A 24,903-nucleotide genomic window follows, 5' to 3' on the forward strand; every position below is an offset into this window, starting at 1 on the left:
GGATCTGCAGTATCTGAATGGCTTAATTCCATAGGCTTAAGCTATCCACAGACATTGCCCTTTGCTGTTTTATCTGCTCTCTCAGATAAGGGGCTTCTCTTGCTGTTCTTTTGTACACAGCTTTCAGCTGTGTATTTCTGGACAGGTAGAAGTCCTCCGTGCCGCCTTTGAGTTCCATATGGAAGGCGGGATATAAATGTATCAGATTAATCATTAATTAATTAATAAACACAGTCAACAAATAAGCCACCGATAAGCTTTAATAAAGGCTAATTGAGCTTGAAAGTTAATTATGAGTAATCAGGAGTAATATATGAAGCAATTAAAGAGTATCTCTGACCATTTAAAATTGTTATTAATTTTTTAAACCCGCACTAAAAATAAAAGTTATACAAATAGGAACAGTTGCAAACAAAACTAGTAAATTTCGTTTCAGACGTGATCACAAAAACATATAACATAAAAAGTTAAGGTTCGAAGATATAAATGGGTGTTAAATATTATTCTGAAAATGTTGAACTTGCCTATATATGAATAGCTTGGGATATATCCTGTCTGCCATATGCAACAAGAATGATTTTGTATTCTTGGAAAGATGTATGTATATCAGATTTTAAAGTCGCACTTAATGATTTATGTCAGCTCTTAGCCTTCAAGATGGCCTTGTACAAGATTGAAATAATATTTATGGTCTAAAAATTTAAAAATTGAATAGCATACTATACCCTTAATATTTTGAAACTGTAAAAAGTAGGGTTCCCCACTTTTTCCTTCTTTTTTCTTTTTCTTCATCTTTTTGTTTGTATTTTAGTTTTGTTGTGGTTGTGGTTGTTATATAGTGTGCCTATATAATAAGTATCTCTCAGTATGTGTAGGTTGCATTATTATCACTGTTGTTAATTACAACCAGTCCAGCTGCTTCTGGGATTAGAGAACTCCCTAAGTTTGAGAGTCAGATGAAATTTTAAAAAGGGGAAGTGTGGATAATGGCTGGAATGTTAGACTAGATCCACGAAAATCTGGTACTGAATTAGTCATTGGACTGCAAAATGCATTGGCTAATCTTTTCAGGGGAGATGGGCGGTGATAAAATTTGAAAAATAAATATAAATAAATAAACAAATAAATAACCCTGAGATATTCACTATCTTCCAGCCTAACCTATTTGATGGATTGTTGGGATGATAAATGGGAGGGGAGAAGGAAGAATTATGCATGCCAGTTTGAGCTTGTTGAAACTTGACTGAGATAAAGTATAATAAAACATTTGAGAAATAAGTTAAATCTGCACCATTGGCGTGACAATTAAGTGGATTCCTAGCTGGTTAAAAAAGCTCATCAATGGATCTTCATCAGATTGGAAAGAGGTAACAAGTGAGGTGCATGAGGATCAGCCCTGGCCCTTCGATATTTTTGTTAATGAAGAGATAGAATGCTTATCAGATTGGCAAATGATAGAAAAAGGTTGTGGATAACTAGTACATTACAAGACAAAAATAAAATTTACAGCTATCTTGATAGGTTGGAGAAATAGGCTGAAACAACAGAAGCATGTATTCCAAATCACAGGAAGTAATACAGTGACTGCATTCTTTTCTGCATTGGTAGACTCCATCTCAAGCGTTACATCCAATCCTTCTTTAAATATAAAGGATTCAGAGAAATTGGACAAGGCTTAGAGAAAGACAGTGAAAATGTTTAGGGGACTATAAGTCCCTCTGGTCGGAGGAGATGGGCGGTGACAAATTTGATAAATAAATAAACAAACTGCAAAAAGAGTGACGGAGCTGGGTGTGTTTAATTTGGAGAAAAGATGACAGAGGAGAGTTATGGTAGCACAGTTGAGATACATAAAAGACTATCATGTAGAGGAAAGTCAAGATCTGTTTTGTCTCATTCTGGAGTGCTAGACACAAAATACTGGATTTAAGTTACAGGAAGGCAGATTTTGACGGAATGTCAGAACAGTAAAAAAGCAGTTTGATAGTGGAATCAATTATTCAGAGAGGTATTAGACTCCCCTTCATTGAATCTTTTGAGGGTGATGCGAGGTGACAAAATCTGACGAATGAATGAATGAATGAATAAATAAATGTGTTTTTAAGTGAAAGCTGGATCTCCGATTTGGGATGCTTTAATTTGGATTCCTGCACTGAGCAGGAAGTTGGATTTGATGGTTTAACCAATCTCTCCCATCTTTAAGTTTCTGAGATTCCAAACACTCTTAGAATTACCAAGTATCAGCTACACGTTTGCTCCCCTTTTCTGTAGAAACGATGTTTATTCAAAGTAGGAAGTAACAGGTTACAGGAAGACTGTCTTTTTTTTTCTCTCCCGAAGCACACCTGATTTCTTATATTTCAGGCTGCCTCCTGTTTTGCCATAGATTCAGAGCTAACATTCAGCAATGTTAAGGGAAACACAAATATTGACTAGCTAAAATTAGGGCTTGTACACTCAAGATTATAACAGCATAGTAGCAAGACAGATGGAACATGATATACAAACAGAAAGGTCAGTACAATTGCCATGAGATTATTACCTTTTTTATATACAAGGCTACCATGTTTAAAGAACCAGGATTGTTCTATGAGACAGGTGTGCTAGGGAAACATTTGTTTCCTGCAGACGTGGGCCTATCCAGGTAGGATCATCTGTTGTCATTAGAACATTGTGTCATGAATAAATGAAATGCTCATCAAATGGGGAAAGCTTCATTAATTTAATATATATTCCTTCACCACCATCCCCAAACAGACACACAATGACATCTCCTGTAGAATTTAGGGTCAGTCTAAAACTTCATCTGGTTGTTTGAACATTTTGGATTTATGGGGTTTTATTTATCCAAGTGGTTGGTCACTAAATAAAATCAAATGCTTCTGTTGCTTTAGCTCTGGAGTATTCAGTGTCATTTCATTTACAGTACCTTAGTCTTTGTATGCAGCAGGCATCTGAATGAGTGCTGCTTGAGGGAAGGAAATGATGTGGTGAAGTGGTCTGTACCATTTTAGACTACATGGGAGGAAGGGAAGAGTTTTCAGTGTTCTCATATGCAAAATGCTGACACCTATTATAGCAGATAGGCTGATTTGGAAATGTTCTCTTTATTGTGTAATTTTGTTTAAAAATTGCAGGAGGATTTTGTTTGCTTGCTTGCTTTACATAAGGAAGACTTTTAAAATGGCAGTTGTTCTTTGCAGCCAAAATGGTCCCATCCATTCCTGTCAAATCCAAATTCTACCATGTTGTTCTGTCTCATCTGTAATCAAGGTGTTGTAAGTCTTCCAGAATAGCTCTGTGTTATCTTCTCTCTTTTCTTGTTCCAGTTAAAATGAATCTGAATATATGCAATAATCACTATTCATACCTGGCTGATTTTTCCTTTTTTCTTCCCCAACTTCTATTGCTTCCTGCAAAGTTGGAATTGAGATTGTGAACCTCTTGAGATAGAAACATTCTGTTTCTTCTCTATACTTTCAACCTACTTTTAATCTGTGAAATGCCTGGCATAGAATAAATAAAATCACAAGTGTCCCACAAAAAGTGATCAATTCAGTAAGAAGAAACCAACTTTGTTTGGATTTAAAAAGTTAATCACCATTAACTCCTGGCAACTATATGGATATATCCATGTTGTTTTCTCGTTGATAATATAGAAATGGTTTGCCACCGCCTTCTTCTGGGATGCTTTTTTGACCTCTCAATCCAGCCTACAATCTTGAGATTTTCAGGTAGTATCTCATTCAAGTACCAACCAGGTCAAATCCTATTTAATTCTATTGAGATCAGCCAAGGTTAGATAGATGCTGCCACCTGCTGTGGGGCACCCAGCTGTTAAAGTGTTTTCATTTCTCAGACCTTCAATAATTTCATTCACATGTATGAGGCTAGAAGAGAAAATGAAATGATTTTATTTATAGCTAGGCTGGTGGAACACAAGGGGATGAGTAGCTTCGAATTCAGTAAAGAATTCAGGTCTTGTCAATGAGTAATAGACTGTATAAGTGCTATGTTCAGCCTAAATGAGCATGTGACTTTACAAATATATGAATGAATAAATAAATAGATGTTTTCCATGAAGAGGCAGAATGAGGATGAGTATACTTGCTCCAGCCTGTTTTTCTTCCTTCATAGATAGAAAGTGATATTTTGCAGAATGGCAAACTCCTGTCCAAAGAAGCTTTCTAAGATATTAAAAATCTTGCATATAGATTTGCAAAATCATTAGGAGAATTAGTAAATCTTTGACAGTGGTGAAGTGAAAGGTGGAAGGTCCCCTGTGCAAGCACTGAGTCATGTCTGACCCTTTGGGGGAATGCCGCTTTCATGATGTTTTCTTGGCCGACTATGCCGGGGTGGATTGCCATTGCCTTCCCCAGTTGTCACCTTCCCCAGCAAGCTGGGCACTCATTTTACTGACCTCGGAAGGATGGAAGGCTGAGTCGACCTGAGCCAGCTACCAGAGAATCCAGCTTCCGCTGGGATTGAACTTGGGTCGTGGGAAGAGTTTTGGTTGCAATACTGCTGCTACCTCTCTGCGCCACACGAGGCTGACAGTGGTAGCAGCTGTTTTCTAACCAGCAGGCTTACCCACTGAGACAACCAGCATTTGATCCATAGTGCCCCAGTTTAATCCCTATAGTTATTAAGAGATGGTTGGCTGAAAACAATTGCAAGCAGTTGGGTGGAGGTGGCTGCTGGAGTCTTGTCTAGCTCTTTGCCCTTTTGCATGACTAACAGAAGGAAAATAAATTGTATAAACTTGCTAACTTTGCAGAATTGACTTTAGAAGCTGCAAACTTGGGATATAGTTGCCTTCAGCATAGAATTGTGCTGCTTCTTTGCTTATGACAGGGTTTAGATTTAGGCCACTTGAGTTGGCTGATTGCGTGTGACAGCACTGTAATTAACCTGTATCGAAGGCTGACTGTTGAGCTCTGCAGCTGCTGTGCTTCCCGAGGGTGGTTTGGTAATGATGCTTCAGCACACTCTGTGAAAAACTGAAACCCTTGTGTGTTAGCTGGCTTCAAGAACAATGGAGGACTTTATGCCTGTACGAACCCCCCTTGAGCAAGGGCTGGGATATAAACTGCAGCCACCCTTGGGGTAGTCCCAGAGGTCCCTCTGACTCAGTAAATGTGACTCATAACTTCTCCCTTACCTTCCCCTTCTCTCACCCTACAGACAATGATTTTATTCCCACCTTCTAACAATACTGACATTTTACTTTCATGTTATTTTCACTGAACTGGTTGTTCAGAGATATCAGACAAACTCCTTCCTTACCACCAGAGCTGGCTGAAGTAAAAGAGGAGCCCAGGTGTCCTCAATATCTTCAAGACATACATTGGATGTAGCTTAGTGTGCCTCATATTGAACCTACAGGGAGTGGAAAAATTGCACCTACGCGAGGCAACCATGAAAGGAACAAAAATATCCATTAATAAATCAGTCCCAACATAAATCCTGTTTAGCATAATCTTGGCTCCCACTGAGAATTGCACTGTTCTTCTACCACTTCCTTTCCTCCTCCTCTTCTCTTGCTCCCACACCTTCAGGGCAAATTGTTTTACACGTTCTTTGAAACAGTTCACCATTTCAGGTTGCAAAAGGGGGTTCTTAACATAGGCCTGAATGTTCTTTGACAGCAGAATATTTCCATGCACTTGGAGTCCTCACTGATACCCAGGCTGTTTTTATATGCAGGGAGTTTTTTCTCTTTGGAGAATGTCAGCTCTCATCTGCGATCTGAGGTGATACAACCCAGAGACAAACATACTTCTTTCTGGAATGGTCCAGATTGAAACAAGTTTCTGTCTTGGGAATAAAAAGGTGCTATTTTGGAGAAGGAGGCCCTGGCTGCTATAGTTTAGAATTACATATGAACAGATGCTAAATGTGGGTACTTACAGGTCCACTCTGGCCAGATTCCTTCTCAGAGGTAGAGTTTCTTCTTTACCAGATAGGTTTACTGCATTGATTCTCATAATACCAACATTTGTTTCACGTTATTTGGATATAGAACAGTTTTCAGTATGGAGGCAGTTTGCACATTCGTATGCATGCAATTGATTGAGAAGTTGTTCAGTGGCTTATATGCACCTGTCATCAGACCAAACTAAGCACAGTGCTAAAACTTGGGAGGGTGGGAGAGTAATTGCAATTGTTGGGCATAATTAGACCTATCAAAGAGAATATTTGTAGCTCAGGATTGAACTGTGGAGTCCTTGGTGCTCTCTGAGCCTTGTTGTTTTCCTGCAGACGTTTCATTGCCAGACTAGGCACTGAAGATGTTGCCTAGTCTGGCAATGAAACATCTGCAAGAAAACAACAAGGCTCAGAGAGCACTAAGGACCCCATAATTAGACCTTATTTTGTGGAGTCCTTGGTGCTCTGAGCTTGGTTGTTTGCTTGCAGATGTTTTGTTACCCAACTAGGTAGCATCATCAGTGCTGGTGAGTGTGGGGTTTTGTTCCCTGCCAGTGTTGGTGGGGATGCTGTTTTCTCCTTGGTAGCTCCTTGATTAGGGTATTATTTTCTGCTTGATTGTTTGTCTGGTGTTAATCCCTGCTTATCTGGGTGTTGGCTGCTGGAGAGGATGTGTCCTGGTCTTTTTGTTTCCTTCTTAGCTTTTTTATTGTCTCTTTTGAGTGGTGTGTAAATGTGGTTTATCTCTGTGTGTCTGTTGATGGCTGATTCATATTCAGATATCCTAATATTATGGCAAATATCTTATTCAGCCATCAATAGACATTATATTCAGTCATCAATAGAGATCAATATTCAACCATCAATAACTCCAAAAGGTTGAGAAAGGCTCGTTTAAACTTTATTTTCTCACAATATTACCCTTGTGAACTTTTTCCATAGATTGCAGCTATTAGGTCTGGAGTCAAATCTGTAAACGGGGCTAATAGGCACATGGGGAGAAGGTACTTTGAATGGCACCACAACTTTCTGTCCCAACAATAACCATTTTATAATCTGTGGCTTCTAATAATTTTATTTTAAAAAAACAGTGGCACTTCAGATGATACATTTAGCATCCTACACCTGTTTAGTCAGAGATAAGTTCTGTGAATAAGTTGTGTAAATATAAATAAGTATATTTTGGTACTGGGTAGTAGTATGACCTTGTGAGAAAAGCTGAACTTTAGAGTTAACTGTTTTTAGATAAAGTCATTGTTTTAAATCTAGCTTTAGAGTTAGAACACCCAGCTCTTCAGTAAGATTGCTAGTTTAACTTAAAGCAGAATCTGGGTCTTTGCTAATAACGTTTGCCCTAATATTATGGCAAATATCTGTCCTACATATCTGCCAAATGCCATAAGTGCTTTGCTGTCTTCCTTGTTTGCAGCAAAAGCAACACAGGGTCTTGCTACTCTTTAAAGTGTTCCAAGATTCTTTGCCGTTTCAGTTCCTGAATGTCGTTGCTTTAATTTAATTTAAATTATTTTCTATAGAATGTGATATTATCATTCATAGTTCAGTATGTGGCAATGTTACTCTAAAACAATTCTTTTTGTTAGTGGTTGAGAATAATAGTTACATTGTCAAGATATGTTAAATGATTATTTTGCCTAGGTTCAAATTACTTTGCAGTCACCGGACCATAGTAGTTTTTGCTATTCGGCATGTGAAACATTGGGAAGAATTGGCCAAGTTATAGCCGTCATTAAGAAAGGCCACAGGATTAGAGCCATAACTGAAATGTGATTATGAAATTAAAAGTATCAGCAAATTATTTTGTTAGGAGCATTGGTAGAACTAATTATGGAAGAGGCAATTCCCCCCCCCCCCATCCCATTCAGCATTAAGCCAACTTTGAGAATATTTGGATGCTGTCAAGGATATGTGTGTTTCATGTACTAATGAAAGATTTGTGTAATTTTTGCAATGCCTGTAATATGCTGACCAAGTAGAGAGGAAGGAAAAGGAACTCATATAAGGTTTTACAAGTTGCAAGGAAAGTTTGGAGGAACTAGGAAAGTTTTAGTTCAAGGAAAAGGCTAATGTTTGTGGGAACATCATAACATTTTTTCACTTTGTTAATGGTGCTTGGAGCAGGAAGCTTATCAGTCTCTTCCCCCACCTCTGTGCCAACCAAGGGAGATCAAGATATGGAATGGGTCTCACACTGGGAAATATTGTGTGATCACCAACTGTTTATCCTTAGATAGTAGAAGCATCCCCACCTGGAAGCATTTTTAATGCTGGGCAGAAATAACAAACATTGGAAGGTGTCCTGACAAGCAGGAACCACGCCGAGACGAGTAATAAGTCTCTAGTGTTTTATTACTGCTACAGTAGACAGAAAATCCTACCAAACTGAAGAAGCATGAGAAAACCCATACAGATAAACCCCAAAAGTCAAGGCGGGTCTGTTCTGTGTCTCTCTGAATGACAGCTCAAATTCTCTCTACTATGCATGCGTTTTACCCCCCTGGATAGGGGCCCCCTCCTGCTCACCATCAGTGCTCATGACAGAAGACTTCTGGTTTTATTAAACCTAGATAATATAACAAATGCTTAGGGTGAGAAATTAATGGCATTGAAATCCTAAAAAAAAAAAAAAAGAGTACTGTGCTTTCTGAAACCTTGTGCATACATTTATGCACACTTGTATACCCATATACTCCCAGTTTTGCAGCTGAATTTGGCTTCTATATTAGTGGATGTTAATGTGGTGTAATAGTTAAGAAATTCAAAGAGCTGTCCTGTGCATGACTGACTACAGTCAGGTGCTTGACATTCTACTTTGAACTTCATCTCTGCTATGATTTCATGGAGTGGCCCTAGGGAAAAAAAATATTTCCACCTTATCTTTCCATGTGCAACATGCAATAATAATAATAATAATAACAACAACAACAATCTACCTTTAAGAATGGTTGTAGGATAACCCGTGCAAAGAAGTATTCTGAACACCATAATGAAGGAAAAAAGGAGGATATACGCATAACGACTATCTACATCTGTCTTCCATACATTCTGGAACAATTTTCATGTGTGATTTAATTTTTTTTCAGATGGGCAGCAGGTTTGGGAGATGGAGGCCACAGTGGACAAAGATAAGAGCCAATCTGTAAGTAACTGCATTCTTAGCCACAGAAATCCAATCTTCCTCTCTATATGAAAAATAATAGCCAGCAATGGAAAAACTTTGTTCACCTGGAATGCTTAACATCCACTCAGTGCTTAAAATCCACTCTTGTCCTCATGTCTTGTGGGTGGGATTCCCATAAGCAAGAGAAATATTAAAACTAACATTTTAATTAATATTAAAATTAATAAGGTGCTCTCTAAGGTTGAAATTTCAGATACTGTAAGTCAGCCACCCTGTTTCAGGGATTTGCTTTTATTTGCAAGATTATAACACAGTGTTCTCTAGCTGACTGCAGAAATTTAGGCCTACCATATTTGAGCTGCAAAATCTAGACAACCACTAGATAGCGGAAAATAGATGCAGAAAACTCTCATTTCCTGCCATCTGTTGATCATCTGGATTTTTGCAGGCTAGATGTGGTAAGTCTATAAATATTGAATTACTGACATTATTATACTGTATTGTCCCCACACCTATTTATTATTGTCATTGTTGTTTTCAGAATATGCTGTTTGTAGAGATTCCAGAATATCGGAACAAGCACATTCGTGCCCCTGTCAAGGTGAATTTCTATGTGATCAATGGGAAACGGAAAAAAAGTCAGCCACAGCATTTTACCTACCATCCAGGTAATTTTTTATGGAAAGCGACTTGTAGCATAAACATTTTGCAGGAACATTAAGCTATTGACTTAGGCAGCACCTGGCTGACCTTGCCTAGGCTTGCAATATAGCAGGGCTAGGCATGGTTAGCGCTTGGATGGGAAACCACAGGGAATACCAGGGTTATAGAGAAATTGGGAAATCTCTTGGAAGAAGACAATAGCAAACCATTTCTGTTGCTAAGATAAACTAAGAGATGTGTCCATGAAGCATGAGGAATAGAGTTCAATTCAAAGAAGACTTTACCTTCAGATTTAGATGGAATCTTTGTAAATTAGGCCAAGTTGGATTCTAAGAGAAGATCCTGGGATTTGTATTCAGAAACACCTTCTTGAGGATTGCTTATAAGATTCCCATTTTGAGGACCAATTTGTGCAACCATTCCCCTGTGGGTTTTTTTTTTTTAGGTTTCTATCTTGCCTTTCCTCAAAGCAGCATTATATAGCATCCCACCTCCTTATTTATTTATTTGTGCATTCCATTTATATGGCCACCAGATTTGCAAATTGTGACTCTGGGCAGCTAACATAGGATTAAAAACACAAACCAAAATAACCAGTGAGCATAAAAAAACACAGTAGCACACTATACAACATATCCAGGGCCAAATCACAGCATGTTCATGTTCCAAAACCATTTACCAAATGGGCTCATCCAATTTTCTAGCTGAATCCCTGTAGGAATAACCAGGTTTTTGTGGCTTTAGAGAAGGGGTCATCCAAATCTCAGGGAATAGGCTGTCAGGATAGAGAAGGCACACCTAAGTCCCAGTAGGTGACTTTTTTTACTTGACAGTACTGAAAGAATGCCCACTCTTGTGGCATCTCTTGGAACCAATTGGAGTTAATCAGCCAGAGCTACCACCTGCACTTCAAGCAGGGGCAGCAAGTCCAAGATGCATACTTGTTGTGTTTGAGGACTACAATTCTGTCCAGAACTAAAAACGGAAAATCTCCAGATCTAGGGGTCCCTCAAAACCACAGACTCTAGATCTTTCTTGGGTTGAGCCAAAGCTGCTTCTTCCTCATCCAGATAACCACAGCCTCCAGATGCTGGGAAAAAACTTGACAGCATCACTTGGTTGGCCTGACACTGACTTAACAGATAGGAAAATGCAAGCAATATTGTCATATTACTGGGTTTGGTGGAATTAAGTACACACATTCAGCATGTATGAGATGTACACACATTCAGCTACTGAGATGGGCTGCTATAGAAATCAATCAATCAATCAAATAAATAAATAAATAAATGAAGTCATTAGGTGTATAATCAGGGTGATCTATATGCCCGTGAATATTAGTCCATTGCACCTGGTAGCCGAACACATGAACTGAGTCCATCAGAAATTATTTGGGGACAAGGCAATAGGCAGTGACATGAAAATTCAAATTGTGGATGTAGGTCTACAAATGCCCTGTTGCTTGAAGCTCCAGTAGACATTTGAGTAATATGTACACGTGAACCAACTGATGACTGTGGTAGTGGGGAATTCCAGCATCAGAGTCATTCATCTGTTTGACTGTCTATTAGCAGTTCTCTTAAAACTGATATCCTCTGTGTGTTTTCTTCCAGTGCCTTCCATCAAAACAGAGCCTATTGACGACTATGATCCAAGTTTAATCTGCAATACAGTACACAGTGGTCTGAGAACAGTAACACAGCCTTATTATTCACATCATACAATGGTCTCAGAATCTCCTTCCTGTCTTGTGGCTACAATGGCTTCTTGCCAGCAGTTGCATTCAAATCTCTCTTCTCCTGAATCCCAATATCCTTCACAAAACCCAGGAGCTATAATATATCAAAGAAGCAAGAGTCTCAGTCCAAGCCACCTGGGCTACCAGCAGTCCAACTTGATGGGTGCCCAGGTTTCCATCCCAGATGTTCATAGGTCAGTGCTCATGCACACAGGGTCCCCTAGCCAAAGTTCAGCGATGCTCCATCATTCTCCAGCTAATCAGCCATCTTCTCCAGTGATTCATTGCTCTCCCACAGCCAATCATCAGCTGAGATGTGAAAGCCATCAAGAGTTTCAGCATATAATGTGTAGTGAAAATTTCACATCCAGTGGAGTGAGGCCCCACCAGCCTCAGGTGAGCCAAGCACAAAGGTTAAGCCCAAGTTCATATCCCACTGTGATTCAGCAGCAGAGAACAGCCAAAAACGGACCACCAGTAAGTGATCAGAAGGAAGTGGTGTCAGCTGGAGTCACTGTAAAACAGGAACAGAATCTCGACCAAGCTTATTTGGATGATGGTAAGCAACATGCATTTTTAAAAAGTTATTCTCTCCCCAGATTGCCCTTCTGGAAGAAATCAGTTTGGCTTCCTCTTTTGTCGGGTACAAAGTTGTGATTTGGAGAATACAATTGGCTGCATTTGTACAAAATGATAACATTATAGACTACCTTGGCATATTATTCCTATGTGGCCCTGCTGGTACATACTCCCTAATTCTCCTGCTTGGTTTCTTCTGCCGGTAAAAAGAGCTTCAATACCTTTAAGATCATTAATAAGAAAAAGTGTAATGTTATGACAGAATTTAGCTGCACCAAACAAGGCAGGAATCATACATTAACTTCACATCTTGATTTCAAACTCATTAGATTATCCCAAGCCAGGAGTTCTGGTTTAGAGATAATGCTAATTTTGTTGTTGTTGTTGTTGCTGGTGACTTTCTGGTTACCGAAGATACACCTGTTGAGATGAGGAGCAAGGGAACATTCAGGCAATGTGTGGCTGATCAGTAGACTAACACCTCCAAGATTCTGCTTTCTCATGTTATTTATTTCAGGGCAAAATCTTATATTGTATTTTGAAAGCTGGGACTATGGCTTGAAACTATTTTAAAAGCCCGCTCTTTCTTTAATTCTCTAAGACACGTTTGCCTTTGGATCAAATTCCTTGGCTTAATAATAGTACTGACCTAATAAATTTTTTTGATTTTTTTTTAATGAAAAGCACAGCTTTACTGTTTAACTGTATCAGGCATTTTTGCACTTGCCCAAGCAAATTAATAAATTGGAAGGATAAAATAAGACACTACTACTCATGCCTTTAAAAACAATTAATAGACAAGAAGTATAGATTCTGTCTTTGTAAAATTCTTTTGAAGCGTGCTGAATGACAAAAGGACTTTTTGTTGCCAAGAGCAACACTTTTACTGTTTCTTATTTGTAATTACCCTGAAGGTTATATTGGGTGTTGGAAGTATGGTTGGCAATGTGATTTTACCATGGAAATGGCTAGAGTTGAAATTGTCTGCTTTGGAGGTGGGGAGTCTGGAAGGGTTTCAGCTCAAAATAGATATGTTAAACCTAACTTATCTATTCATAGTAGCGTTATTAAGTGTATGGTGTCCCGTATTATACCTCCCAAATTTAAAGGTATTTCACTAAATATTTTACGAAGGATACAATTGGCTTGCAGAACATACATTTCTAAATATTTGTAGAGGTGGGTAGTTGAAAGCATCGTTTTTTTGTCATGAGTTCAGATATTTTCACTTTGAGAAAAAAATAGGAAAACGGTAGTGCAGTTCATATTATTTGTCTATGCTATAATGTCTACTGCTATAATGCTAATTATGCAGTGTATGTAAGCAGATATAAATCTATTTCAGATTTATTTATTTATTTATTTGTATTTCAACTTTAGGCACTGCCCATCTCACCCAGAGAGCAACTCTAGGCAGTTTACAATAATTTGTTTTAAATTGTCCTAAGAAAGCTTCCTTAGACTAGAGTTTGAATGAAGCAACTTTGACCACTGAGAGGAAGAGTTACTTCCTAGTAAATTTGTGTTGGTTCCCCTTTGTGATTTTGGATCTGCTTAAAAATACTCATAGGGATTGGTCCTGGGTGTGTTTTGGGCATGATTTCTGAACATGTTCACTAGGTTATTGTGGATGCTTCCAGATAGATGGGTTCCAGAGGCAATTGGTTAAAAAAACAAAAGTGCAGCAATTCTATTTTTTTCTTCCTCCGTGTATGTGTGTGTGTGTGTGTTGGAAAAGAAATAGAGAAATAGTGCTGGGAAAGCAGGAGAGAATTGCAAATAGGATCTGTAATCAACTGCATCTCAGTACAATGCTTTGAATGAGGCAGAAGATCTATGCAATAAAAGCTTTGTCAAAAAGAATTAAATGTGAATAGCTTGCATGGCCATGAGGAGATGCATTTTGTTTATATTTGGGATACTGGGAGGGTTAAATAGTGTGAAATGATTTTCCTCCCATTGGAAAGCAAACAATAGCAGCTAACTAAACATACTTCGGACAGCTGTCAGATGGAGTATGAAAAACAGATACCTGTGGTAGCTAATTTTTCCAGTAAAATTAATACTGGAAGCAACCAATATATTTGGTTCTCGTCACTTCCCAGACTCTGCACCTTCCCCTCTCCCAAGGAAGGTTTGGTCTTTATCTTTTTGTGTTCTTGGACCCACCCACTCCCTCCCTCCCTCTTTTCTTTTCCTTTCTTTTCTTTTTTTATCTTTTCTTTTCTTTTCTTCCATTGCTAACTTCTCTTCTTCTGTTTTTTTTTAACCCTGCCTCCCAGTCCTTCATGATTTCCCATTATTGTGTGGTGACAATTTCTAGCTTTACTTCTATATTGAGTTGGCTTCTACAAGTTGGTGTCTTTTAATTGCACTGGTTCTGAAATTTGGGAGTTCTACTCCAGCACTAGAAGGCGTCTTAATGGGTAATACTGCTCATCTTGATAAATACAATTTCTGTAGTTTCCCTCCTTCAGTAAAATGGGCATAAATTAGATTTGTCCCATAGCAACTCTGCCAGAATTTCCCTTGCAAATTTCTCTCTCTGCATGGATATTCAGCATGCTGGGATGGCAGATGCCAAGAGAAAAACTGTGTATTGTTTTCCTTCATAAATGGGTAACTGGTCTAATAGGAATTCTGAAATGTGTGCATGAATTCTTATGGCTGATTTCTTTGCACAATTTATTGAACTTTTTTTTCCTGGAAGAGTTTTAAATCACTTACAAAATACTTTTTGAAAATAAAAGTTCCCCACCCTATGAAGCAACATAAAATTCTTATACCCATTTCATCTTCACTGAAAACTTACCACAGCAATTAAAAATCTGGCAATGAAAACCAAGCAGGAAGTTCATATGGTCTATCTGATTCAGCACTGTGATTGACAGCAGGCCTCCCAAGTCTCAGACAGTCTTCTGGGCAGACTTTTAAACTGGAGACCTTCTCAATTTGGGGAATCTCCATTTGCAAAGTAGATGTTACATCTTTGGGTTTCAACCTCTTCAAAATCAGTCCCATAATTGTTATGGAACAGTTCAGGAGCACCTTTCTTTTCTCAGAAATAAAAAAATACTTGGGACAGACCCTTTCCAGCTAATTTAGGATAACAGAGGCACAAAGTGTGTTTGTTTCTCATACAGTTGTACTGCCATGCTACCTGACCTGGCTTATGTAGGGAAGGTGTAGCTTTTGAAATATACATAGAATGAGAGGGTAACCAGTAATTCTTTTAATTTGTTTTGAAAGCTCAGTTATTCTGTTTCTCTCCCACAAGAGAAGCAATCTTATAACTAAAGTGATATAATCTCCTGTATTTTCTAATTTGTAGTTATAATTAGAAGGAGCTTTCATAACTAGTCTGGTAATTTCTCTTGTGATTACAGTGTGCAGTTGAGATCCCCTCCCCCGACTAATTTTAGATCAAGCTTATCTGGACATTTTACAGTTTTGCCCAACATTTAATTCTTAGCACGTATACAGTCTTCGCTGAAATCTCTAGTCTTTATTTCTCTGTAATTGGCTGTACAATTGTACAAGAATAAAACTTCTGTGTACTAAGTCATGCTCTTGATCTACCTAGCCCAGTATTATCTACATTATTGATTTGATTTGTTTTGCTTTGATTTGCTTTGATTTGATTTGATTTGATTTGATTTGGATCCAGGCTCAGTCCAGGTTTGTAGCAGGCCTATTCTCATCAGTGGAATAAAAATTATGGATTTTATTTTCCTAAGTCTCTGACACTGTTTTTGGCTGTGCTGCTTTTTTTTTTTTTAATAGAGATGCTAGAGAATTAAGCTGAGATGTAAACAGGCCATTTTTTTGCTTTTGGTGTACCATATTGGGTGATGTATGTTTTTCCTACTCAATCAGTTTGATGAGAAGGAACGGACTTTTGAAAAATCTAAAGAGAAGATTGTGTGGTACTCTTACTCAGTTACAAGTGGAGCAAGGATGTGTCTGAAGTCTTCTGTCTTCCATTGTACAATCATCTTTCCAGCTGTCATTGCTTACTTCTTTTGAATCTCTAGAGAAGACATCATAAACTTTTCCCACTGGGCTTTTTCAAATTGGGAAGTGTGAACAGGCAAAGAACGTCTGAGTTAAGGAAAGATATTTAATAGAAAAAACACCAGCGGCACCTTCCTTAGCCACCTGCAACAGAAAAGAAAGCTAAAATATCCCACCAAGAACATTTAAAATAAATGCTCAAGCACCCTGAAATAAGTTTGAAAAACAGGAGCTGCTTGTACAGGGGAAGAAACTTTTTAGAAATTGCTGTGCGGATTTCAACACAATAGATTATACTCAGAAGGAATTTTATGCGGTTTCAGAGCTTTCATAAAATTCGCAGCAGCTGCACAGAAGTTTAAAAGGGTGTTCCAAAAGAATATACAAAGTTCCTTGAATTAAAGGTGTGATGTCCTTGGCTCGATTACAGATATGTGCATTGTAAGCACAAAACAAGGATAAAAAAGTTTACTGCAGTGTCTAATACCTTTAAAAATGGTCCCTTCAGCACTACTCCTCAGTTGCTTGCCCAATCATCTAATAACATGCAAGCTAAAAAAAAAAAAACCAACGCAAACCCCAAAATGATAAATCCAAATTCAGCACTAGAGGAAGGAAGAAAATAAATTGAACTACTAAAAAAAAAAAAAGTAGTTGCTGTACTGGTACTTCTTTGTTCTTGAATTCAGGAATCCTTTAATTGGTATAGTACAATGCCCGCAGGCAAGTTTTGCTATAAAGCATTTCCTGTTCAGAAGAACATACAAAATCTATTAAGAGCGCAAGAGCACCACAAAACGGAACTTGAGCCTTACTCAGAGTACACATTCACAATTTGTCCTTGCACTCCTCACGTAGAGGCTCTGCTTCAGAGTGAAAAATCCCTCCTTTCATTACAAAATAAGGTTGGGGAGCTGAACCATAGCACTAGTTTTGTGATTTTTGTGAGGAAGCAGGTGCTGAGTCCTTCCAGGAAAAAATACTTCCATTCTGTTGCCTTGCAGACCAAGAATGAACCTCAGAATGATTGGGGGTCTTCTAAGCAAGCTTAGAAGGTAGTCACTGTAAAAGCAGTGAGTCATTTTCCAGTCTTGGAGATGGAGTAAATACTCAGCTGGGTTATTCTCTGGAGCTGGTTAATGCAACTGCCATAGCAAAAGTCCAAATAGTCCAATCTCCAGTAAACACGTTAAGATTTTCACTGCAGGGAAAGTGGTTTGTCTATTTATGACAACACTGACAACCCACCTTATTTCAGTAGAATTCAGGATGGGATGCAACCAGTTAAAGTAATAATATAATCAGTAAAACAGACAAGTAAAAAACAGTATCTGGCCTTAGTACACTGCATATACATCCTAATTAGTGGGATGTGAGAAACAGGATCTTGTTTTGCTAAGTAGTTTCTAGATTAGAGTTCCTAGCTTGCACAGAATTATGTGAGTGCACAAATGGCCTTTGATTCTCCTTAGAGCATATTGCCCCAAATGTGCCCAAACTGACCAGTGCTAGTCTTACCTTTGGTAGGGGATGCTGGATATGGCACGAGTACAACTGAGGCTGGTCACCTAATCTATACTTTCCATTCTTCATTAAAAAGTGTTATGTGAAAATCTTAACTGACCAATGTTTTGATGGGTGACAGAGGCCATCTCATGATGACCATGGCATATGAAAGATTTTCCCTTGGAATGTAAGAGGAACGAATGGTAATGAGTGTGAAATAACTAAAATGAAAGAAAGAAAAATAGGTATGATTTGTGTCTATGAAATTAAAGAAAGGGGAATAATATAATAGATTTGAATGGAGGTGGTTAGGTCTTGTGGAAAAGTGTTGACGGCTATATGCAGGAAAGTGAAAGTATAGGTTTAATTATGAATAAAAGTGCTAAAATGTAGAAAGTATATATTGGTGTCATCTAGGTTGTTGTGGGTACATATGAAAATAGAAATCCATAAGTTGATGATAACCGGATGTTATGCTCCAGTGAATTGTGACAATGGAAGAACTATTTTGTAGGGAAAATTGTGCATTATTCTACATGAATGCAATCCAAGGAAAAAAATAATTCTGCTAAGTGATACGAATGGATGAGTGTGAACAAAAAAGAAAGTACAGAAAAAGTGATGGGTCCATTCAGAGACCCAAAAATGCATGAGAATAATGAGTACTTGCTTAGAAAAAGGTCTGTTCCCAATACATAAATGCTTTTATATCTATATATGGCAAAGGAATATATTAAACTAAAATCATAATTGACTTGATAGTTTTGATGAAAGAATGAAAGATTTAGTGAAGGTTGCAAGGGAATCAGAAATTCTGAATGTGGGACAGACCATGTCTTGTATTGTCAAGAGAATCTTTGGAAAAAAGGGACATAGAAGAAAATTAAAGAAGTGAGGAAACAAGAGTAAAAGTAGAACAACTGCAGGAAAAAGGTATTTTAGACTAATCTCACTACAGAATAGATGGAAAGTAGATATTACAGTTACAGTTGTTATTATTAGAGTGTAATAATGGAGGGTTACAGTTAGAGTAGAGACTAAAACTGTTTGGAAATGGATAAAGAAGGCTAAGCAAGGACTCTCCAGCAGAGTAACTATGATGAACGGATTTGGGATGAAATAAAAGTGAGGGAGTGCTGGAAGGAGTGTTTTAGAGATTTGAAGGGGAATTATATACTGATATATAGATTGATCAATTGCAAATGTTATATATGTTAGTGCAGAAAAATTGACAAGAAGGAAGTCAGCGATGCTGTGAAAATGTTTTAAAAAATGGTAAGGCTGCAGGTGTAGATTGTGTAACTAGAGAAATGTAAACATATGAACAGGGTTTGCTTATGGAGGCTGTGTGACTTGTTTAACGTGTATGCGACTGTTACATCTATGTCTAAGAACTGGAAGTATTGTGTTACCACTCATCTGTAGTAAGGCAGCAAGAGTGAATGGAAAACCTACAGGTGGATTATTTTTTTTAAGTGTGGGAGGATGCTTGGCAGATTTTGATTGAAAGCATACAAGAGGTGACTATGAGCAAAATTTGGGATTATGCCAGACAGGGGATATTCAAACCAGATTTTTGTGCTTCACTAGAACATTGAGAAGTGTATGAACATGAGGAGAAAGATTATTGTATGGTTGTTGATTTAGAGAAAGCATGTGATAAAATGAATAGGCCTGAATTTTGCAATGTTTGTAAAGAAGTAGTTTAGCTGCTCCATTCAATAACGGTGGTATATGAAACAAATAAAGACAAAAAGGGAATGTTTCAGAGAAAGGAGTAAGAGAAGAATGTGCATTGTCCCTTGTTTAATGTATTTAGCAGCAAATATGTAAGGGATACTTGGGACATTACAGTGTTGCCTGAGGACATGAATGTATGTGTACTTTTATATGCAGATGATGTCATGTTGTTGGCTGAGGTCCTGAATAATTTGCAACAAATGTTAGATAGATTGTATGATGCAACAAGGAGCATGGATCCAAAAATTAATATATCACAGCAATTGTGCTTTATATTTAAAATGGAGTGAATAATTGCAAGTCATAATAAAGTGGTGAAAAATGAGAGCAAGTAGGTGAATTTTTTGTACCTTGCTAGAATGAGAAAATGGATGGAGAAATTTTAAAATGTGCAAATGTCGGTAGAAAGGTATGTCTTCTGTTGCAAGGAATTAATGCTTGTTGAAAGAAGCAAGGATGGCTGTGTGTAAAAGTTTTTTTTGCCCAGATTGCTATATAGAAGTGAAATTAGGATATGTTGGGTAAGTTGAATACAGTAGGAATGGGATAATTAAAAAGTATGTGTGATAAAACCACCAAGATTTAATTTGGATTGCAGAGTTATAAATGTAATAAATAAATAAAACAAGAAAATATAGGATCATGGGTGAATGACTCCTGAACGAACATGGATTGTGTGCAAAAGTGAGTAAGCAATATGAAAGACGTACACAGAGGTGGTTTTGTCATATAAAGAGAAAGAATAAGGATAAATTTGAAGAGTTTATATGAATGAAGGGGAAATGGACTGAAAGAAAGAGGAAGTCTGAGGAAGCTGTAGTTAGATGGAGTTGATGAAATCCTCAGCAAGGGAGAGATGAGAAGTGTAAACTTCATATAAGAGGCAATGTATGAAGTAGTGTATAGATATAGTAGAAGCGAGGGTGGTTTGAAAGGATAGAAAGGCATGGAGAGCATTGAATGGTGGTGGTGTAAACTAGTTTTTGCTGTCATTCCTTATCTTATGTCTTAGCTTCTAATGTTGCGTGCTCTAGAAAATGGATGTATATAAAAACACAAGAAAACAACCTAGATAAAATAAAAATGCCAATCAATACTTGAGTCAGACTGGATAATAACACTCATGAACCGGTGAGTGGATCCTTCCCTTTTGTCTATCAGCACTGCCTCTGCCCTCCACATGCCTCTATATATGATAGGATCACAGATTATTATCAAAGCCTTTAAAATCTAATCAAATGCTGCACGGATTTTGTTAAAGGCAGATACAGACAGATGGGAAACCAGGCTCAGCAGCACATTCTCAGTCTCTGTGCAGTGGACTGGTTGGGAAAAGAAGTATCATTTTATTTAATCCAGGTCCCTTGCCAGAGGCAGAATCTATAAATTTCCATGCCAGGGCGAAGTATTTCTATGTGGTTTCTGCATTTGGCTCTGAAAATGAGCCAGACCAAATGTTCACTCTGGCCAAGGAGCTGCCACCGGCTTCCCTGATGCTGCTTCTCCTGCTGCAAACTTTAACACACATCCATTCAAACCTAGAGGGTACCTCCCCTTACCCACCTTCATTACTAAGCATGTGGGCAGCACACCAGATCCCAACTTCACCCATTCAGACACAATTATTCTTCTAGTTGTGCTTTGTGCCAAGGCCACAGCAAGATATATGCAAAATTCATCTTTTATGATGAGATATAAAAAGTAGAGAGGACATAGCGTGTCATCTAACAGGAAGGAAAGGGGAAATGTACTCAATGAAATTTGTGCTTTTATAAAATTGCTTGAAGTCCTAAGATTTTGTCTTCCTTTGCCTCTGGTACCCTATGTGCTTTTAGTAGTCAGATAATTTTGCTAGTTGTTCATGAAATTTTTGCCTCCTTTAACTCACCTATAACATTTTTTTATAAATCTGGAAAGCTCTTTGGGTATTTGATTTATTTAACGTATTTCTAGGTAGCCTTTGAGGACAAGAATCCTCCCAAAGTGGTTCACTTACAGTAAAAAGAAAAAAACAGAAAGAAAACCATCATAAAAATGAACACACTGCAGAAGTGTACAAGGAAGGAAGTGCAATTCTACAATCCTGGAGTCAACTTTGTTTGTCCCCCTTTTCATTGGGCCAGTCAGATTCCAAACTAAATAGAATTTATCAACACTGCAAAATTAGTCTCTCAAAAAAATGCAACTACTTTAACTGTTTTAGAACTGAAATGGTAGGAATATAACAGTGATTCTTTATGTAAAATGTTCACAGAGTCATGGTTATTAATCAACTGCATGAAGCCTCAAGATTGATAGGGGTTCCATGCAGTTATAAGGTTTGAAGACCAAGACATACATATTTCTAACTGCTGTCAAGATTATGGTCTCAGAACTGATTTTCTCTCAGCCTAGTTTATTGGTGCCTTAGTACAATTTTCATTTGCTCTAGTTTGATTTCTCTGTGTCTATGGGGTTTCTATCCTGTCCTCTTGAAGAAGTTAAAGCCATTCCAACATTTGAGATGTCCTGTCTAATTTTCCAATCCTTATTTATTTTGCCTTGCAGCCCCTAACAAGATCTTTCCATGCTTTTCCAACAACACCAGCACTTAATCCTGCTAGGATTGGAATATGCATATACAATAATGTTGACAACATGGCAGGGGGAGTCAAGCATAGACCAGACAGTAAAAAGTAAAGTCTCCTTCAAGTAGAGTTTGACTCTTAATGACTTCATGGATACCTCCATGTGATTTTCTTGGCATTGCCTTCTGAGATTTTAATTTTTTCAACTTCCAAGGTTTGAATCTGCCAAGGCCAGATTCAAATTCAAATGACTTATGCAGCCATGCTGAGTTATTTACTTTTAGACTAATCTGTTTTACAAGATCGTTAACAAGGACAAAATGGAGAGTGGGATCCACAAAGACATTGCCAGATTCCTCCAAGGAATTCAAGACAAATTATTCCAGTCCTGATTTTATCCATCTAAGATAAGCTAGGTTGAAAGCAAGTGTTAATTGTCTCCGGTTTTGTAGTAGCATGGACAATTTTTCCTCCCCAAAGCTACCAATATTTACTATTCTATTAAGCCCTGCCCATGTTTAATAGCTGATATTTCTAAAATGGATAGAGAGATGGGAAAATTCATTTATTTTGGGTTTTAAAAAGTAAGGACTATTACTAGAAAATGTCTACCCAAACCTAGGCTGCTCTGACTAAGGAAACATTGTTACTTGCCAAGGCTGGAAATCATAACTGTTATAACTGGGGATATTAGCATAGATGTTGGTGTCAAGGAGTAGTAAGTCTGGAATTTATCATTGCAAAATAAATTTGAAATAAAATTATGCACTATTTTCCACTCTGTTGTTCATATTTAGTGGCCTCTTATAATGTTTTAACGCAGGCTCCAAGTAACAGAAATTCCCCGTTTTGAAAGCATAGTACACTCTCACACAATGACTGTCACAAACCATTTTGTGATTTGTGGCCAGTCACAAATTCTGCTCTGCATCTCCTCAAGCTTCCTAGGATGCTTTGCACTAACTTTGTCTCGCTAGCTAGCTAGCTAGGCCAACTTCTAAAGACAGCATTTCATTTTCTAACAATACTTCTGGGGTCTATGTGAGGCTCATTGGGACTGTTGGAAATGTAGGTTGTGTTGAATCTGCACATATGCAACAGGGCAGAGAGCCTGATGGGCAACAAGGAAGATCTGGTGGACTCATAGCTCAGAACACCACACTGGACTTGAATTACAGATAAATTTGTTTCAGTTTGATTTGTTTTGGCCATAAGCTTTAAAAAACAGTCAGCATTTAGGGGAAGAAAAAAAAACATTGAGCAGAGCAAAATGTTTGCTTATTGAGATTCTGCATGCATGAGAGCAGACTTCTGAACATACCAAATCCAATGGAATTTTTCCCAGTTGAACATTCATAGGATTGCAATCTAACAATGCAGGCATATAGATTTCTAATCAGATGTAAATTTTACCAGTTTCAATATGAATTTTTGTTGTTGTTTATTCATTCAGTCGCTTCCAACTCTTCGTGACTTCATGGACCAGCCCACGCCAGAGCTTCCTGTCAGTCATCATCACCCCCAGCTCCCCCAAGGACGAGTCCGTCACCTCTAGAATATCATCCATCCACCTTGCCCTTGGTTGGCCCCTCTTCCTTTTGCCTTCCACTTTCCCTAGCATCAGCATCTTCTACAGGGTGTCCTGTCTTCTCATTATGTGGCCAAAGTATTTCAGTTTTGCCTTTAATATCATTCCCTCAAGTGAGCAGTCTGGCTTTATTTCCTGGAGTATGGACTGGTTTGTTCTTCTTGCAGTCCAAGGCGCTCTCAGAATTTTCCTCCAACACCACAGTTCCAAAGCATCTATCTTCCTTCTCTCAGCCTTCCTTATGGTCCAGCTCTTGCAGCCATATGTTACTACAGGGAGCACCATTGCTTTAACTATGCGGACCTTTGTTGTCAGTGTGATGTCTCTGCTCTTAACTATTTTATCAAGATTTGTCATTGCTCTTCTCCCAAGGATTAAACGTCAATATGAATTACTGTCAGATAAATGCATATGGATTGTAGCCTTTGAGGCAGATTTCTTTGGGAGCCCTTGTAGTGTAGAAGACACTAAAAAAAGAGGCAGGATCCCACTGGATAGGTTCAAGGAGAGACTAGGCAACCCTCTGTTAGGGATGCTTTAATTTGGATTCCTGCACCAAGTTGGATTTGATGGCCTCAGTGGCCACTTCCATCTTTGTGGTTCTGTGATTTGAGAATTTGTCTGTGTCAACTTAATAGTTTTCACCCCTATATATTATTCACCCAATAATAATAATGTAGCGCCTGGTGACCTACTCCTTTCCCTAAAGGGAAGGTGGAGGAAAACTTGGGGAAATGCATATGTGCTCTGACTTTGGCTGCAGGTGGTTTATTATCAACAATGAAAAGCCAGATGTCTTAATCAGTGGAGCTAATTTGAAAGTTAGGTTGATGAGGCTTAATTGAATCTGCTCAAACAAGCAGATTTTGGCAGTCAGCCATTTTGGGCAATAAGCTAAAGGAGTTGCAAAGCTGTAAATGCAGGGTTTGTTTTTTTTCCTCTTGGTAAATACCTGCCATTTCTTTGTATGGTTCTGAGTTGGTGCTGCAAAGGCTTGAGATAAGATGACTATAAAATGCAGCTATGAATGTCCTTTAGACTCCAATTTTTTTTTAAATGGGGGATACATTTCTAGATACTCCAATAATAAGCATCTTTCAATTACAATCTAACTGAGCAGTCTTAAAGTTACTCTGATTTTCTTTTTCCTGTTACCAGTTAAAAAAAACAACAGACACTTGCATGCCATAACCTTTTCAGTGTCATACACTGGGTATGGATTATTTTTTTTTAGCCAAGTGACTTAGTTGTTTTATAATATATACCCAATAAATTAATAGCATTTGCCAAGTTATATAGATATACAGAATTGACAATTTTGCTTTGTGCAGAAAACACTATTTTTAATAAATAAGAATTAAGTGCAGTCAGATCATTTATGATGAGGAAATTAAGAGACAGAAATATGTCAGAGTAATCACTGAAATATTTGGTGGGG

The 24,903-nt window shown here is 38.0% G+C and overlaps 1 protein-coding gene across 1 annotated transcript in view; it reads left to right on the forward strand.

The window, feature by feature from the left end:
- The window catches only part of NFATC2 (nuclear factor of activated T cells 2), a 148,426-nt gene that overhangs the window by 86,209 nt on the left and 37,314 nt on the right, over positions 1 to 24,903 (forward strand). The window contains exons 7-9 of the mRNA XM_063300047.1: positions 9,033 to 9,088; positions 9,612 to 9,738; positions 11,347 to 12,030. Of these exons, the coding sequence (XP_063156117.1) occupies positions 9,033 to 9,088; positions 9,612 to 9,738; positions 11,347 to 12,030 (867 nt within the window). The remainder of the gene's footprint in view (positions 1 to 9,032; positions 9,089 to 9,611; positions 9,739 to 11,346; positions 12,031 to 24,903) is intronic.

Source organism: Candoia aspera, chromosome 3, assembly GCF_035149785.1.
Source record: "Candoia aspera isolate rCanAsp1 chromosome 3, rCanAsp1.hap2, whole genome shotgun sequence".
Taxonomy (NCBI): Eukaryota; Metazoa; Chordata; class Lepidosauria; order Squamata; family Boidae; genus Candoia; species Candoia aspera.